The sequence below is a fragment of the Aspergillus nomiae genome, assembly GCF_001204775.2.
Source record: "Aspergillus nomiae NRRL 13137 chromosome Unknown contig00018, whole genome shotgun sequence".
Classification (NCBI taxonomy): domain Eukaryota; kingdom Fungi; phylum Ascomycota; class Eurotiomycetes; order Eurotiales; family Aspergillaceae; genus Aspergillus; species Aspergillus nomiae.
The window spans coordinates 136,961-154,190 of NW_015378073.1; the positions used below are offsets into that span (position 1 = coordinate 136,961).

Genomic DNA, 17,230 nt, shown 5'->3' on the forward strand with positions numbered 1-17,230 from the left:
CAAGGACACGAGCATCATGACCTACCGATCGGCAGGCCACTGAATCCGCATTCGCCACCTGGCAATTAAACTCGTCCTGTTGGAATCTTATTGTGGACTGTTATTGTTCTATGGAAGGAACGAGTTCCTTGGACAGCGTTTGGGTTGCGTCTGACGTCATGTGCCAGGTGTGAGGAACGCGAGTTGGATGACTAAGGTAGGGCTTGTCAGGTGGCTGGACAGCCCTATGGGTTCGTTCCTGGTGATCGGATATACTGCCAGTCTTGCCGCCTTAACATCAGGACACAGAGCCTCAGGCACCAACAATTCTATCCCGACCACATCATATCAACAGCGAATGAACCCAGCAATAAAACCTGACTGATATCAACAACAACTCCCCGCCATGCCCGATACCCTCCCCTCCCACCCAATGGCCCGCGACAACAACAACTGAGCGACCAACCACCCGCTCCGCGCCGCCGGGCATGCTCACGCCGATCCGAGTGCGCGGCCGCAGAAAAAGACGCCCTGCTCCCAGCGACGATGCAGGACCACTGCACCCCAAGCGCTCAAACGCCGCGGCGGCCGACGACTACTGTCGTTGGGCGAACGATACAGCCTCTCCTCGCAAAGCCAAGCGCTCAAACGCGCGCGCCATCTGATCGCCAAACCGCCGAAACAACCGCGCAAGCACCTCAGCCGTCTGGAGACCCTACCGGTGGAGCTGATCGAGAAGATCTTCCTGCACTCGCTGAACGTCAATCTGCCCCGGGCGTCGGCGTCCCTCGCCGCAACGGTGTCCAGCGAGCGGATCTACCGCGCATTGATCCTTCTGGCTTTCTGGAACGATGTCCCCTCCGCGACTGGACCCTTCGATGCCGTCTCCGCAACGGAAATCGCGAAGATCCTGCGGCCGTTGGATTACATCCCGCTCGATCTCAGCGAGCGCGGCGCGCTGCAGAGTGCCATATTGCGGTGCAAGTGGTGCACGGTGCAACGGCTTCAGAGTCGATTCCCGGATCTGATGGGTCTCAGTATCCAGCGATACTGGTTCAGCGCGGGGATCAGCATGGCAGCAGACCAGGAGGAGAAGCTGAGACGGTTCCTTGCGCGCGAGGATGACGAAGACGAGACGCGGAGGTTCGAAGGCACGGATAAAGATAACAACCACTACACACTGTCCGTATCACCTCTCGTGTCTGTCACGGTTACCTGCCACGAAACAGAGACGGCCCAGACGCACCGCATCCTCGGCATCACGGAGTTCCCGGAACGGCTCCTCAGGGGCGGGAACGGGTTCACGCCCGCTACGATTGCTTACCTCGAGACGCTGCGACTGGCGAGCGGGTTCAATACCGCCGAGCTCATGGAGACGCATGTTACGTTGTCGCGCGACGCCCTGCAGAAGGGGATCCATGCGGCGTTGGTAGAACACAATGCCGAGGCGCTTACGTCCTTGCTCAAGATCGATGAGTATCATTTCCGGTGTAGGAATACGAACGTCACGGCGACGAATAGCGTGCCGTATATGATTCCGGCGGAGCATTTTCGGACGGCTGTGCGGGTTGCGCGGAATGAGCCGGCGCTGTTCCAGCTTCTTGTCCGCGCCTGTGCGGAGTCGGTCCCGGCTGATGATTCGGTTATCACGCAGTGGGCTATGGATCTGGATGATTCGTTTGGACGGTGGCTTCTGGATCTTATGTTGCAGCTGCCGCAGCGGATTGAAACGGCGAATGCTAATCCGGCTGAAGGGGCGGTGTTTTATCTGGGGAGAGCGAATGGACAGGTGGAGTTGGCGAGACGGTATCTGAATGAGGTTTTGGGGGTGGAGGAATTGGGGAGTTGGATGGAAGAAACCTCGCATGATTTTGAGAGCCAGTGGAAGGCGCTGTAGGGAGTTCTTTACTATGCACGGTATGATTGTTGGATTATGATACGTTGTTTTCGCCATGTTGTATTATATGATATTGTACATAGAACATAGATTCAATGTCGCTGGTGACATTGCTGAATTAATAAAAATCGTATACCCCAACCTACATGTTCTTCAACAGTCGTAGGATACCAGTAACTCTTCCGGCCAGAGTCAGCTGGTACCCTGTTTCAACGACACCCTTACACATTTCCCAGGCGCCGGTCCCATTCTGACGACTACCATCTGCTTTGTAGATAGGATAATCCACGCGTGGCGGAATGCGAGTCGCCATTAGCTTGGGAAACCGGTCAACGCAGAGGGCCTTGATATTGCTCACGCCACGCAGTCCTTCTTCTCCCGCAAAGCGGCCGTATCCCGATCCCTTGACGCCACCGAAAGGCAGCTGCACAGCATAGTAGCTTCCAAAATCGTTGACAGATACCATTCCCGCTTTGATGTTCGAGACACAGGTTGCGACATCAATATGGTTGTAGCCGAAGACGCTAGCGCCAAGAGCGTATTCCGTTGAGTTTGCAATGGCAATGGCGTGGGGCACGGAGTCTGCGCGCATGAGGAGAAATACTGGGGCGAAAAGTTCGGTTTGAGCGATCCGCATGGAAGGCGTTACGTCCGCAAGGAGAGTGGGCGCAAAGTAATGGCCATGGGGATACTTCGGGTGATCAACACGTTTCCCACCACAGATAAGGCTCGCGCCTTGTCGGACTGCGTCGGTGATCAACGATTCCAGGCGGTCGAAGGAGGCCGGGGAGATTAAAGCGCCCATGTCTGGAGCGCCGGGTTTCTGCTGAGGATCTTCGGGGTTGGACTCAAGGAGGACGGAACCAAGACGGAATGGCTTAATGCGTGAAGACACATCATTCAGAAGCTTGTCATACACTCCAGGCAAGGCAATGACCCGCTCAACGCCAATGCAGTTTTGTCCAGCGGATTGGAAGACACCTCGCATGAGAATGGACGCGATAGATGAGATCTCGCTCACTGTTCTGGGATCGTCCAGAATGACAGCGGGGTCCTTGCCGCCCAGTTCAACAGTCACTGGAGTCAGTGCCTTTGCTGCTGACTCGCAAACCTTGTGTGCGACCGGTCTCGATCCAATGAAGGTCAACTGGGCGATATCCGGATGTGAAGTCAAGAAATCAGCAACGTCAGGCAAGCAGACGACGCTCTGTACAAGATCGCGAGAGTGACCGCATGCCGAAAGAGCACCTCTCACGACTTCCAGAAAGAAAGCCGAGGACCATGCAGTTTGCTCCGATGGTTTTACTACCACACCGTTTCCTGCAAAGATACCACTGATGATCGGGCCGATGAAGTTATGGAGAGGATAATTCCAAGAGACGCAAGCCGACACCACTCCAAGAGGCTCATACGTGACCATGTTCTTCTTGTACATCATCAGGAAATTCGTGGGCCTCGATTCGGGCGTCAATGCCTTCTCGCCGTGATCAATTGTCCATTTCAACTTCTCTGCTGTCACAAGGATTTCCCCAAATGAAGCATCGACTTTAGTCTTTCCAGAATCCAAACAACAAGCGGTGACAAGTTCTTCTTGGTGCTCGAGCACATATCTGTTGTCCAAGTGGGCTCAGTTAGCTACATTTCTTGACCGCAGCAATCGAGGCTATGTATGGAACACACTTCAGCAATGTCCGCAAAACCTTCCTCCTTTCAGCAAAGCTAGTCCCAGCCCATTCAATTTGAGCCTTCTTCGCTGCTTGGATCGCTCGGTCGACGTCTTCAGTTGTTGCAGGTTTGATTCCGTTACCAAGTATTCTTCCATCCGCAGGACAATAGCTTAGGATGACTTTGTCGTTCCACGACTATAGAAGGGAAAACTAAAGTTAGCCACTGACACCCCTCCAAAACGACTAATTTGAAGACGAGTAAACTTACCCCTCTAAGTTGACCTTCAAGCACCTTTTTCTCCTCTCCCTGAACATCTTCCCACTTTTTACCTTTCCAATTGGCACGGACTTCAGGTGGAATTGGCACGTTGAATGCCACGGCAGCTTCGTTTCTTCCCAGTAGGTAAAGATATCCTAGGTATATCGCGCCGAGCGAGACAAGGGCGACACCCACCAAGGGAGCTTGATCGCGAAGAGTTTCCGCGAGGGGAAGGAGAGCTGGAGGAATATACGGGGTTAGGGCCTCCATTTTGAAATCCAGACAGCTGCAATTGAGCTCCAGGAACCTGTCTGGAAGGTTTCAGGAGGCGGGCAAATGTGGGAGACGGAAATGCGCAGCGGAAGTGGTCCCATTGTTTTATCAGACACTCCGATACTCCGATAGGGGTGCACGTGCCACCCATACTATAGTATAGAATGGCCCATCAGACAATATATATCTCTTTTCCCTTGTTTAGGATCCACCGTGAAGGTCAAGCAAACATGTCCTCTATCAGTACTTGAATTAGTCCCCGTACATTCACCTGTTGTCTTACTTTTGAAAGGTGCGTAAGTTTCCCCATAAGCGGAAACTTGTCAGATTGTCTATCTACATGGAAAATTATATATCTTTCGACCGTCTCTCACACCTTCGCATTGCGGGTCTGCCGTCCATTGCTCTTACGCTTGACGGGCGGCGAGGTCGCGAGTTCCCCCTTTCTCTTCCCGGTCCTTTTCACAAGGTGATCAATGACGCAGCCTTCGTCCCATCCAGCGGAAGACTGCCCAGTTATTGCTCGGCATCTTGGACAAGTTTTTCCATGACGGATGAAGAGCTGATGAAGAGAGTATTTGAGGTGATTCGGGATCCGCACCTCGAGATGGCCGAATGCTGTAATCTCTGTCGCCTTGTCCGGCGGTACCCAGCCGAGCCATTTGCAGATGCGGAAGATGTGGGTGTCAACTGCAAAGCATGGACGCTGTAGGCAGAAGAGTAGGACACAGGCAGCTGTTTTGGGTCCAATCCCGGGGTACTTGACTAGTTCCTCCATAACCTGTTCTGTGTTCAGGGCGTGGAGGTGGTTAAGCGACAGGAAGTGTTGATCTGCACATGCAATCTCGTACTGTTTGCTGCCTTCAGACTTCTGCATGAGATCCGATGGTCCAGCATCCTCGCCTTTCACTAAAATTTCCCGACGCTCCTGGTTTTCATTGTGTACCATATCTAAAATGGCCTTAAGGCTCTTGCTCTTGATATCAGCCAAGCCACCCCTCTTGATAGCTTCAAATACATCTTTAAGTGGCGCTTGACGAACGGCATCCCAGTTAACACTCCCTTTGCCAATCCCTTCGTGGAGGATGCCGAACTTCTGCACCAGCCCATTGAAAGCCAACGCAGAATTGTTTCCTGATGTGGCACCACTAAGCAAAGTTCGAATAAGCGCATCCAGAACAGAGGGAACCTCTCCACAACCTGTTACGGTGAGAGACGGCTCTGGAATAGTAGCGGGGGGAACAATCTCTCCATGTACACTGGAGAGTAGTCTATTAACCTCTTCGCAGGCATCGGGGGTTGGATGGGGCCAATCTGGGAATGGAGTAATTCCTGGTGTTAAACGATATGGATTGGCCTTCTTGCTTTTACCTGTTGACGCTGACCTTGGTACTGCACTGGCTTTCTCAGCGGTACTTTCCAGTTCATCCGCAAGAGTGCCTATCGTCTCCTTCTTGACTCCCGGGGATACGGCCTTGGTCTTATACGTTGGTTTAACGGACGAGCCTAGGTTATGAGGTAGCTCATTCGCAGCATTAATCTCTGAAGCCGAAAGTTTTGTCTTGCGCCGTTTTGAAGCAGGCCCAATCTTTGGTTTGTTTCCCAAGGATGACGACTGTTGGTTGGGTAGTTCATCTTGCAAATTGGGCGGCTTAGTGGCGAATTCCTTCTCTGACGTCTTTATTGCGGATGCTAGTATTGCAGCTTCTTTGGCAGCAGCAGACCTTGTTATGCGACGTTCCATGATAATCCTGCGCCACCGAATAGTTCTTCGAACCAAGAGAAGTAGTGGGTTGTGCGTGCGACTGCCTGGTAGTGACGACACAACGAAGTTTTCCACCAGGTATCACGAGTGTTCTAAGTTATAGCTATAGATAGGGACATAGAACATAAATTGGGTGATTCGATGGAGGGAATCATAGATAGTATTAGGTATGGGCGTCAGTTATACTGAGTGGGCTGGTGACAAGCATCACCTTCACGTGATCGGGATAAATTACATCCGCATCATCTTCACTGAAGCACTTGCTATTTAATGCCAGAAGCAAACTTTGTTCGTCATAAAAATAAAGTCTATAGGTCATGTCGTGCATACAAAAGGGTATCTTGGATCCCTTTGCTATTGCGATGCGATAACCATCATCAAGCAGATAGCCTTCCGTTCTCTTTATCCACCGCCTACCAACTCCAGGACTCCAGATGATATGAAGATACTGTCCATAAACTCATCAGTGATCATGGGTGATCGCCCATGTTGTGGATGCTAATATCCATTCGATCCTTGACCTTAGGATGCTCTTCGCTCGCGGGTTCGCGAGTGCTACAGAGGCTGACCTGTGGCACCTCAGACTCTCCCGGGGTCGACGCTGGGATGATGTTGCCGCTGGCATCCAATTTGACGCCGTTGGCAGCGATCTGGAAATCCTTCTCACTAGCAAAGCCATGAGTGACGGCTTCCTTAGCCCGATCCAAAGCCTTAATCTTGCGGCCTTCGCCTCTGATCTTTTCCAGGTGATCAAAGTATCCCTCAGAAACAGGAGTGACGTAGTTACCACAGAACACGCCGACCTCAAAGTTCTGCGGTTCAGCCAACCCATTCTCCTGGGCAATCTCCGCACAAGCACCTTTCAGGTCAGACAAGGTCTGGAAGATGACACTGTCGGCACCAATGTGCTTGGCGATCTGCTCAGCGTCACGGTTATGCGCAACCAACTCGTTGGGCGACGCAAGATCAATACCATAGATATGAGCATGTCTGTGGAGATGATTAGCAACGTGCTCATGCCTCAAAGAATGTTGTAGACAACTTACGTGATTTCCGGTGCGCAGCTGGCAAAATAAACCTTCTTAGCACCAGCTTCTCTTGCCATGGTGACAATTTCCCGACTGGTAGTTCCTCGCACGATGCTGTCGTCAACCAGAAGGACATTTCGGTCCTTGAATTCTGCTTGCATAGCATTCAGCTTGCGGCGAACACCCTTCTGTCGGGTCTTCTGCTCAGGCATGATGAATGTACGGAAAACGTAGCGATTCTTTACAAAGCCTTGGCAGTAGGGAATGTCGAGATACCGAGCGACGGCCGCGGCGGACGTCGTGGAAGTCTCCGGGATAGGGATGACGACATCAATGTCCTTGACCACTTCCGGTCCAAGAACATCAAGAATCCTGGCGGCAAGGCGATCACCCATCCGTTGACGGCTACGGTACACGCTGATGCCATCGATAACGGAATCGGGACGCGCGAAGTAGACATACTCGAAAATATCAGGAGCATAGGCCATCTTCGGGGCGACCTGGCGGAACACAGGCTCGCCGCCCTTTTCAATGATGACCGCTTCACCAGGTTGGATGTCACGGATGTTAGTGAAGCCAAGCTGGTGCAGAGCAACAGATTCGGAGGCCATCATGTATCCGTGCCTTGGCCTTCGGCGGAAGGCCTGGAACCAAGAACCAAGGGACGGATGCCATAGGAGTCACGGAAACCGACGAGACCAAAGCCTGCCAAGGTTAGCATTTTTATTCTTGACTCCAGCACTCGAATTGGCTGAATTACTTACCAGCTAGCATAGCAGTGCATGCCCAGCCGCCCTGACATCTCTCATACATCCGGCTGAGACTGGCAAAGACGTCATCCTTGTTGACCCGTGCCTTCTTGGTTTCGCTCAACTCATCAGCGAAGACGTTGAGCATGAGCTCGCTGTCACTATCAGTGTTGATATGACGGTGAGCCTCAAAGTCCAGATATCTCTTGAGCTCCGGAGCATTGATCAGGTTGCCGTTGTGGGCCAGACAAATGCCATACGGACTGTTGACATAGAAAGGCTGAGCCTCGGCATTCGCACTGCTTCCGGCGGTGGGATATCTCAAGTGACCAATGCCCATGAATCCCGGAAGGTCCGCCACCCTAGAACCGTCGTGGAAAACCTTGGCCGCCATACCGTTCGACTTTAGCTGGTAGATCCGACCACCTGAAGCACAGGTGGCGATTCCAGCAGCATCCTGGCCTCTATGTTGGAGCAGGTATAGCGCCTCGTGGAGGTCAACGGCGGCGGAAGACGACGGGTTCGCCTGGATCAGAGCAATGATACCACACATCTTGTGAATGTAATCGGATTCTAGCGGATGCTTATGATTAGCCAATGCTCTCACGGTTGGTTGAGCTGCGAGACAATATGAATAGCATCGAACATAAGATCAGGTCGGATTTTCTCCGCAATTATGCTTAGGAAGTCTAACATCTATAAAAAAAATACCGAAATTCATCATGAAAGGAGGGGTATATTGATTGATAGCCAGGCGGGGGATTACACCAGATAACTCACATGCTTGGAAGATGGATCAAATTGTCACACAGACACGCAATGGTGGGGGGACAGAGTTGGAAAAATTGGAACCAAGTTTGACTCTATCGAAACATAACAATATTCATAGAGAATAAGGAGAGACTGTAATAGGTGATAACTGGTAGTAAATCACACCCACGGAGGGATTGAAGGACCAAGTGGTGGCATGGTGAAGAGAAGGTTAAAGGAGAGAGAAAGAGTGAGGGAGAGGCAAGGGAGAAGAAGCCACCAGGTTTTAATCCTTTGGTCCTTTCTTTTGCCTAGTCCGACTTTCCGATTTTTTTTCCTCGACTTCTCCACAGTAAAAGACAGAAAATTTGCGGGTGCCGCTCCGTTAACGGACCGGAGAAATCTCAACCGCCGGAGGGGTTGACCCCTCACGTGGCCACCGATCCTACCCAGAGCCTGGTTGGTCTCGTGACCAGTTAGTCAGCATCCTTCCCCTGCGCAGTTTCAACCTTTCCGGATATGGATATCTAGCCCTCAATGGATGGATCATTGAATCCAGAGCAAGTGATCCACTGTGAGTATGTTCTAATTAGATATAGGCCTTTCCATAGACACTTGTAGACAAACTAAGATATCAAGAGTATACTGAAGCATGGCTAGACACTATACCTTCGCATTGTCTTCTCTTCTTTCACTCCATCTATGTTTGCTGTATTGTCTTTCTTTGTTTCCATTCTTTGTAGTACTCACCTCTCTCCAACTTGCTGTGACAAGATGTGTTATATCTCAAACATGTATGGCCTTAGGCTAGCGAGCAGTATTAATAAATGTGAATAGCTAGAAGGAGTCATCAGCTCAACTTCTGTGTTTCTCTCTCACTTCCATCTCATTATACTTTGTACCCAAATCCCTATTATCATGTCATGCCCCTCTCTCTCGATCTTCAACTCATTACATTAACACCTCAACCTATATTGCTTTAGATCACCGAAGAGCCTTTCCATTGTATTTACATCCAAAGCCTCACACCCATCATAAAGGCATTAAGATAATTGCCAAAGATGTTCTCAATCCAAGCTCGTGAGCCATCAATTCTTGAGATAGCGGATCCCAGAGCGACGACCCTGGAGGTTGATGATAGTGATACAGATAGTAGCGTTACTCTTGGCGATGGTTCGGAAAGGCTTCACCATGCCGATGATGTGGTGATCATCTCGGAGCATCGTCCTCGAGACCCAACACCCTTTTTGCTGTCCTCAAACGCAGCAACAAACCTGCGCGAGCTGGCCGACCTGACCAATCCGACATTTCACACCTTTGATAAGGATGATTACCGTACCGATGAAGAATTTGAGTTACTCCTTGAAAATTACCAGCTGAACACTCCAAGTCCAGGAGTGGCGACATCGGCTGAGGGAAACCATGAGCAAACAAGAGTGCCTGTTCATGAGGTATGCGTGGACGGCATACTTTATAAAGCTGGTCAATCACTTGAGCTTTATGACGGGTCATATCTCCGGATATGTACAATTCTTAAGGATGGCACGGGTGCCATTTATTTCGATGGCCGCAGACTGATAAAGACAAGAAATCACGCCGGTACCTACGTTCCCAAAGAGCAAAATGAACTTGTCTGGATTGTGAATATAACGGAGATCATATCCTTTCATATGGCCAAGAAATTCGTTAGTATAATCTTCACCAACAATTGCGATAGAGGCAACCAGCAGAAGCTGCCCGGCGACCTTTGGTGTCGCTTGAAGGAGAATATAGAAGGTGGAGAAGTCTCGATAGAGTACTTGTCATCTAAGGAAGCCGATGAAGGGCATATGGTTGAACCGGCTATATTACGCCAACTTTGGAGGGGGAAGACACGAGCTTTTGGCGAAGAGGACCGCTCTAGAGACTGGCCACCTGTAATTGTGCTAGACAATTCTGACCCTGTTGTTGACCTCACCTGTACAGAAAGTGTGGAAGAGCAAAAGAGACGGCGGCAGTATACCTTCGGTGACGGTTTCTGTGGTGCCGGAGGAGTTTCATGTGGCGCTCGCCGAGCCGGTCTTTATAACAAGTGGGCATTCGACAAGTCCAAACACGCAATCTCTACCTATCGGCTTAATTTTGAGCATGCATATTGCGAGCTGAGTGATATCTTTAGCTTTCTGACAAGTGATGATGAGTTTCTGAGGGTAGATGTCAGCCACAGCTCGCCACCCTGTCAAACGTTTTCTCCTATTCATACTATCGAGGGCATTCACGACGATGCCAATTCGGCGTGTATCTTCTCTTCCTTGGATTTGATTAAACGCGCCAAGCCTCGAGTACATACTCTGGAGGAAACGCATGGATTGCTTTCGCTTGGTCAGCACCGCGATACATTTTATCGGGTGATAAATGACTTCATCGAAATTGGATACTCCGTCCGTTGGTGTATTTTGCGACTTAACGAATACGGAGTCCCACAGACCCGAAAAAGGCTCCTCGTCATTGCTTCTGGGTAAGGAAACCCCGACAGTTGATGGTGTTTACCGAGTTATACTGACATCGTTTATAGACCTGGAGAAACGCTGCCGCCTTTTCCGCGCCCCTCCCATGGCCCAGGATTGAGGGAGGACCCTCATATCCACGAAGCTATTTCCAATATTCCCTTAGGGACAGCGAACCATGACATCCAGGGAGCACTAAGTCGTGGTTTCAACAAACCCCCCTATGACCCATACCAGCCAGCTCGAACAGTCACTTGTAATGGAGGCGAGAATTATCACCCTTCAGGTCGAAGGAACTTCACCCATCGGGAGTACGCCTGTTTACAGACGTTCCCCCTGAGCTTTCGATTCGGGCCTCATGAGGTTTTAAAACAAATTGGGAATGCCGTTCCTCCTTCGCTAGCTGAAGCTATGTATAAGGAGATTGTTCGGACACTGCAGGAAACGGATGAGGAGGAAGTTAGACGGAATATGAGAGAATGACGGTGATGCCGGTCTCTGTCGCTGCAGGAAATATGTTTCTTTCTCCTGAACTTTATTTTCTTCCGTATCTCGGAGCTTGATCAACGGGTTGACAAGAAGATGAGACGTTGATCCGCCACATGCTTGTCCTTTCCGATTGATAATAACCGCGGAAACAAGAGAATGCCGTCCGACCGCGGAAGTTGTTTGGATGAAATCATCCACCCCCTCTTTCGGGCCTTGCGAGTTCAGACTTCAGAGGTATGGCAAATTCTGTTCCCATAGTACCAGTGGAAATGAATATGGTACTTTCCAAATTTGTTGAGAATCAGTTGGAACCTTGTCCGAAAGGAAATAAATGGATCCCGAGAATCTGATTGATCAATGGGCAGTCTGTTAAGTAAGTAGTTGAAGGATGCATAACCGGCAATAGCCGCGAGTAAACCAAGGCGCGCGGCCTCGGCTCAAAGGTGACCGTCCATCGTAACTCCAGTTTCTCTCCATTTCTCCATTTCTCCCCCTAGCTTTCCTTTTTTCCCCTAGGATTTTCTTTTTCTCTTTCTCCTCTCTTCTACTTAAACCCTCCCCCTGCGATCCTCCCCCCCCGAATTGACCTCCCTCTCATACATCATTGAGAGTTAGTACCCTCTCTTGACCTCCTACGATCATATCATGTCTGCTTCGTGTTCGGCGTTGAGACGGCTGACCCACCGGTCTCCCCGCACTTTCCAGTCCCGCATCTCCTCCGTCTCCAGAATCTCATCTGCCACCTCGTCCTTTTCCTCCCTCAACACTTTCCGCGCAGTGAACTCGGCCGCTCCTCGAGTCTCTCGTTTCTCAACCATGGCACCTCTTCAGTCTAGCGCTCAGGATGGCGCCTCCCAGAAGGCCTACGATCCTGAAATCCAGGACATGGCTAACTATATTCACAACTACGAGGTTAACTCCGACTTAGCTGTATGTCTCCCTCAATTCTGCTGACTTCGCACGCCTAATTTTCGTAATTCCTTCCCTAAACGCGCACGAGATCATCATCAGTCTAACATGAACCTTTTGTGACTTTCTGAATTCCAGTTTGACACTGCCCGTCTTGTTTTCCTCGACACCCTAGGCTGTGGATTGGAAGCCTTGAAATTCAAAGAGTGCACCAAGCTTTTGGGTCCCGTCGTGGAGGGAACCGTTGTTCCCAACGGATCTCGTGTGCCCGGTACACCGTACCAGCTCGACCCTGTCAATGGTGCGTTCAACATTGGCGCGATGATCCGCTGGCTGGATTACAATGACTGCTGGTTGGCCGCCGAATGGGGCCACCCTTCGGACAACTTGGGCGGTATCCTCGCTGTGGCTGACTGGATCTCCCGGACCAACCGCGCGGGCGGCAACATTGCCGGTGGTAAGATCGTGAAAGTCAAGGAAGTGCTGGAGGCCATGATCAAGGCCCATGAGATCCAAGGTGTGCTGGCGCTGGAGAACTCTTACAACAAGGTTGGCCTAGACCACGTTGTTCTGGTCAAGGTCGCGACAACCGCTGTGGTTGCTAAGATGCTCGGCCTCAGTGAGAAACAGACTGCGGATGCCATCACCCAGGCGTTCGTCGACGGACAGAGTCTTCGGACTTACAGACACTCCCCCAACACCATGTCCAGAAAGTCCTGGGCTGCCGGTGACGCTTGCCAGCGGGCTGTGAACCTTGTGCTTAAGGTGCAGAAGGGTGAGGGCGGTTTGCACACTGTTCTTTCTGCCCCTGTCTGGGGCTTCTACGATGTGCTGTTCAAGGGCAATAAGTTCAAGTTCCAGCGCCCCTATGGCAGCTATGTCATGGAGAACGTCCTTTTCAAGGTCTCCTATCCTGGTATGTATGCTCGTGCACCGAAACTTGGATGACATCTAACCATTTGTGTCGCAGCCGAATTCCACTCTCAGACAGCGATCGAAGCCGCCGAGATCATCAACGAGAAGCTCGCTGCCATGGGCAAGAGCGCCAAGGATATCAAGGAGATCACCAACCGCACCCACGAAGCTTGCATTCGCATCATCGACAAGCAGTTCAAGGCGATGGACAACTTCGCGGACCGTGACCACTGCGTTCAGGTAAGCCCTCAGCTGAAAGAATTGTGGGAGGGTGGATGGTTGAACAGTGAACTGATGTGATGTAGTACATGGTCGCCACCATGCTGGCATTCAACCGCCTTACCGCCACCGACTATGCCGATGGCTCGGAGGCAGCCACCTCCCCACTCGTTGAGGATCTCCGTAAGCGCATTCGCTGCGTTGAGGATACCAAGTTCACCACGGACTACCACGACCCAGCCAAGCGCACCATCCCCAATGCTCTTACCGTCACCCTGAACGACGGTACTGTGCTCGAGGAGGTCGTTGTCGAGGCTCCTCTGGGCCACCGTTTGCGCCGCGAAGAGGCCAAGCCCGAGATCCTGTCCAAGTACAAGCGTCACTTGCAGGCTCACTTCGACCAGGCTCGCATCGACGAGCTGCTCGAGTTGGGCTTGAACAAGTCTGCCCTTGAGGGTTACGATGTGGACAAGTATGTCGACTTGTATGTCAAGGACAAGATGGTCGCATCTGCATAGATGAAGCAGACCCGATGAAAATAAAATAATGTGTATCTATCGCTATGTTCTGGGAATTATGTGATATGCTGCCTTCAGTTGAGTCGATTGACGGCGTATATAGTGGCAAGAAGGTGTTTATTCCAATTAGACAATTTGATGACTTTTTCCTTGGTTTAGACGGATGCGTGCAGTTATCAGAGAACATATTTTAACGTAGGAGCAGTTGCCCTAAAGTGACGGGTAATAGACATAAAGTACTTTACCGTTAATTGACTCTATCTTTGCTTGATCTTGTCCTAGTTCGGATAGGACCCCTAGTCTAAGAATAGGTAATTTGAAGATATACAAACATTCCAATCTGCTCCACTCCGAATGACGAAAGTCACATAGCTAATCACGACATAACACCAGTCAATATAGTTAAATATATGTATCTAGAATGACTCATAAATGCCCCTGTCACAGGAACTGAGATAGTCTAGCCAAATAACCACGATGCACATAAAGAGGCTTAGAAAAGCGCGCGGAAATGACCGCAGAAGCACCGGGAAAGGGATTCCGACGCAAGAACCGGGAATCATTTCCTAATCGAACCCACCAGCAAAGCCCAACCCTATAAATATAAGTCAAAGAATACTCCAACTTCACCCTCATCAACACTTACCCTCAGCCTCAATTAAACTCATACCAACACCCTACATAACACCCCACTATAAAGAACGAGTCACCATGATCACCGGCCTCGCACACATTAACCTCCTCGTTCCCGAGGGTTCCCTCCCCGAGGCCAACGAATTCTACGTCCAAACCCTGGGTCTAACAGCCCGTCCAGTACCCCAGGCGCAAGTCGAAACGACGGCATGGTATGTGATATCATCCATTGAACTCTCTTCCTTTTCTTTTTAAAGTAATCTGAAATCAACACGGCAAATACAGGTTCGACATCGCAGGAGGTCCCCAGCAGGTCCATATCGCATTCGGTACCAACGAATCGATGGATTCCTCGCGTCACCCCTGCTTCAAGATTGGATCCCTGGAGGATTTGCAGAAGTTACAGAAGCGGATTTGGGACCATCATGTCCGTGGGGGACGGGCTGCGCCGAGGGAGGCAGATAAGCCTGGCGAGGCTATTTCTGGTTTGTTTCCCTCCATTTTCTTTTTTAATCTTCTATATGTGTGGTATTGTTGACTTGGAGCAGGTGAGATGACGGAGGAGTACCCAACTCGGTTTTTTGCGAGGGATTTCGCGGGGAATAGGTTGGAGTTTAGTTTGTAGTCTGGTTTGGGGTCGTCTTTTGCCGGGGATTGTTTGCTGTGGGATAGATGGTTTATTTGATGATACTGATGAAGCGATGTGCAATAGAGAATATGATATATGCATGAATTTGATGAGATATATATCACTGGGTTAGGGGAGTGTTGGAGTAACTTCTTTACATATATCTCATGAGAGAGAAACTGAACAAAATGAATACACTGAACTAATGGGTATCATATCCTTCTCTTCATACAGTGGTCTGCACCGGCGGCCTCATGGTCAACAGAGCAGCGGCTCTCATCACCTCTTGCTCTTCGTGTCCGCTTGTATCGCCAAACACGTCATCAATCTCCTCTAGGGTCTTGCCGCTGGTTTCGGGGACAAATATAAGTGCCCAGATACCCGCCATGACACACCAGACGGCGAAGAAGATATAGGTGCGATAGCCGAGATTCTCCATCATGGGAGGCGTGGCAACTCCTACGATGAAATTGGAGAGCCAGTTGGTGCTGGTCGACAATGCCACACCCTTCGATCGAGTCGCGTTGGGAAAGACTTCGGATGGTAGGGCCCAGCCAAGAGGAGAGTATGTGAGGCCGAAAATCAGAATGAAAAGAAAGGCCATGGCGACACAGGCCCAGCCGGCAGCGGTGTGCGCGGACCAGTCTTTCCCATATAGCCCAGATAGAACGGCGATGACGATGTACGCGACTCCGGTGGCAAAGCCACCGAAGATTGCCAACGGCCGGCGTCCAACCTTATCGATGATCAAGAAGCAGACAAGGACGGTGACTAGCTGTAGAACATTGAAGACGCCCGACAGTATCAGCGACATCTCGTCTGATTGGCCGATGGATTGAAACAATGTAGGCGCGTAGTAGATAAACGCGTTGATCCCTATGAATTGCTGGAAGAAGGCGACTCCACAACCAACTACTGTCCTCCGCCAGCCTTTCCGGCCGAATAGGTCTCGCCATGCGAGTAGCTGTCGCTTGACACCGTGCTGACCAGGATGTCTTCTCTCCTGGATAAGCTCTTGAAATTTGACCTCAGTGATGATGCCTTGGAATTCGGCTTGTACTCGTTCATCGGTCTCGGGCAGGCCTCGGAGTTTGGACAGACTGGTGAGACAATCTTGTTGGCGGTTGACGAGGGCAAGCCACCGAGGCGAGTAGGGGAAGAAATGGATGCCAACCCCAAGGATTGTTGCACACACCATCTGCAGACCGAATGGCAGACGGAACGAGACCTCGCTGTCGATCAACCTTGTACCGAACGTAATCCAGTATGAGATGACGACGCCAGAGACAATGGAGATGGACTCCAGCACCAACAGCGTTCCTCGTAGGTTGGGTGGAGATATCTCGGAGATGTAGAGCGGGGCACCCTCCATGACCAGGTGAGCGAGATGAACCAGTGTGGTAAGGATCGTTCGGGTATATCGAGCGTCATGTACATACCATTGCGAGTGTTCCGACCCCGATGCCCCCAATGGCTCTTCCTGCCACTAACGTGGCATAATTTTGCGCGCAGGTTTGGATTATGGCCCCGATATCAAAGATCACGACGACTACGGTCAGTGCCCACTTGCGGGAGATTCGATCGGCGAGGTAGGGCATGAAGAGACAGCCTACAAACGCTCCGAGCAACAGCATCCCCGTCATTAACCCTTTGCCGAAGGCTGTCTCGGCTTGAGGATAGACTGCGTGAAACTGCTCCATGACATTGATAATGGATATCACTCCTTGGTCATATCCAAATGAGAAGCCTCCAAGGGAGGCTAGGAAAGCTGCTCCAAGGACATACCCCGAGCTGACGAGGCCTCGGATGCCATCGGGACCGTAGGCAGGTATCTCTTGTAGTTCTATATCGGGTTTGATAGCGACAGTTTCGTGATGCTCCGAAGTGGAAACTCCTTCCGAAGTAAAGTGTGGCTTGGTGTCTTTCTTCATATCCGTCGCCATGATCATCAATAGGGGACGCGATCCCGATTGAATCAAATGTCAACCGGGTTTTTTCTTGAAGAGTGCCGAAGACAAACTGATGCCCGGCGTCATTAAATACACCGGTATATCCATATGTTACAT

At 50.8% G+C, this 17,230-nt stretch overlaps 8 protein-coding genes across 8 annotated transcripts; 4 read left to right on the forward strand and 4 right to left on the reverse strand.

The window, feature by feature from the left end:
• Positions 1 to 226: 226 nt before the first annotated feature.
• Positions 227 to 1,876, forward strand: ANOM_001401 (uncharacterized protein; the record flags this gene model as incomplete). The annotated part of the gene is made up of 2 exons (XM_015546658.1): positions 227 to 230; positions 438 to 1,876. 2 exons carry the CDS (start codon positions 227 to 229, stop codon positions 1,874 to 1,876), a joined length of 1,443 nt encoding a protein of 480 aa, XP_015411104.1.
• A 142-nt stretch (positions 1,877 to 2,018) lies between these two features.
• Positions 2,019 to 4,072, reverse strand: ANOM_001402 (aldehyde dehydrogenase family protein; the record flags this gene model as incomplete). The annotated part of the gene is made up of 3 exons (XM_015546659.1): positions 2,019 to 3,486; positions 3,557 to 3,738; positions 3,812 to 4,072. The coding sequence occupies 3 exons, from the start codon at positions 4,070 to 4,072 to the stop codon at positions 2,019 to 2,021; spliced, it is 1,911 nt and encodes a 636-aa protein (XP_015411080.1).
• Positions 4,073 to 4,445: 373 nt separating this feature from the next.
• On the reverse strand, positions 4,446 to 5,819 carry ANOM_001403 (endonuclease III domain-containing protein; the record flags this gene model as incomplete). Its single annotated transcript, XM_015546660.1, has 1 exon — positions 4,446 to 5,819. The coding sequence occupies one exon, from the start codon at positions 5,817 to 5,819 to the stop codon at positions 4,446 to 4,448; it is 1,374 nt and encodes a 457-aa protein (XP_015411081.1).
• A 491-nt stretch (positions 5,820 to 6,310) lies between these two features.
• Positions 6,311 to 8,170, reverse strand: ANOM_001404 (amidophosphoribosyltransferase; the record flags this gene model as incomplete). The annotated part of the gene is made up of 4 exons (XM_015546661.1): positions 6,311 to 6,830; positions 6,887 to 7,512; positions 7,563 to 7,573; positions 7,633 to 8,170. The coding sequence occupies 4 exons, from the start codon at positions 8,168 to 8,170 to the stop codon at positions 6,311 to 6,313; spliced, it is 1,695 nt and encodes a 564-aa protein (XP_015411076.1).
• A 1,258-nt stretch (positions 8,171 to 9,428) lies between these two features.
• Positions 9,429 to 11,336, forward strand: ANOM_001405 (DNA cytosine methyltransferase; the record flags this gene model as incomplete). The annotated part of the gene is made up of 2 exons (XM_015546662.1): positions 9,429 to 10,864; positions 10,922 to 11,336. The coding sequence occupies 2 exons, from the start codon at positions 9,429 to 9,431 to the stop codon at positions 11,334 to 11,336; spliced, it is 1,851 nt and encodes a 616-aa protein (XP_015411077.1).
• A 541-nt stretch (positions 11,337 to 11,877) lies between these two features.
• Positions 11,878 to 13,903, forward strand: ANOM_001406 (putative 2-methylcitrate dehydratase; the record flags this gene model as incomplete). Its single annotated transcript, XM_015546663.1, has 4 exons — positions 11,878 to 12,272; positions 12,390 to 13,167; positions 13,222 to 13,406; positions 13,472 to 13,903. Coding segments are annotated over 4 exons (1,701 nt in total), but the record flags the coding sequence as incomplete, so codon positions are not given.
• Positions 13,904 to 14,614: 711 nt separating this feature from the next.
• ANOM_001407 (putative glyoxalase family protein) lies at positions 14,615 to 15,161 on the forward strand (the record flags this gene model as incomplete). The annotated part of the gene is made up of 3 exons (XM_015546664.1): positions 14,615 to 14,748; positions 14,822 to 15,021; positions 15,085 to 15,161. The coding sequence occupies 3 exons, from the start codon at positions 14,615 to 14,617 to the stop codon at positions 15,159 to 15,161; spliced, it is 411 nt and encodes a 136-aa protein (XP_015411105.1).
• Positions 15,162 to 15,390: 229 nt separating this feature from the next.
• Positions 15,391 to 17,107, reverse strand: ANOM_001408 (sugar porter family MFS transporter; the record flags this gene model as incomplete). Its single annotated transcript, XM_015546665.1, has 2 exons — positions 15,391 to 16,530; positions 16,604 to 17,107. 2 exons carry the CDS (start codon positions 17,105 to 17,107, stop codon positions 15,391 to 15,393), a joined length of 1,644 nt encoding a protein of 547 aa, XP_015411082.1.
• Positions 17,108 to 17,230: the final 123 nt, after the last annotated feature.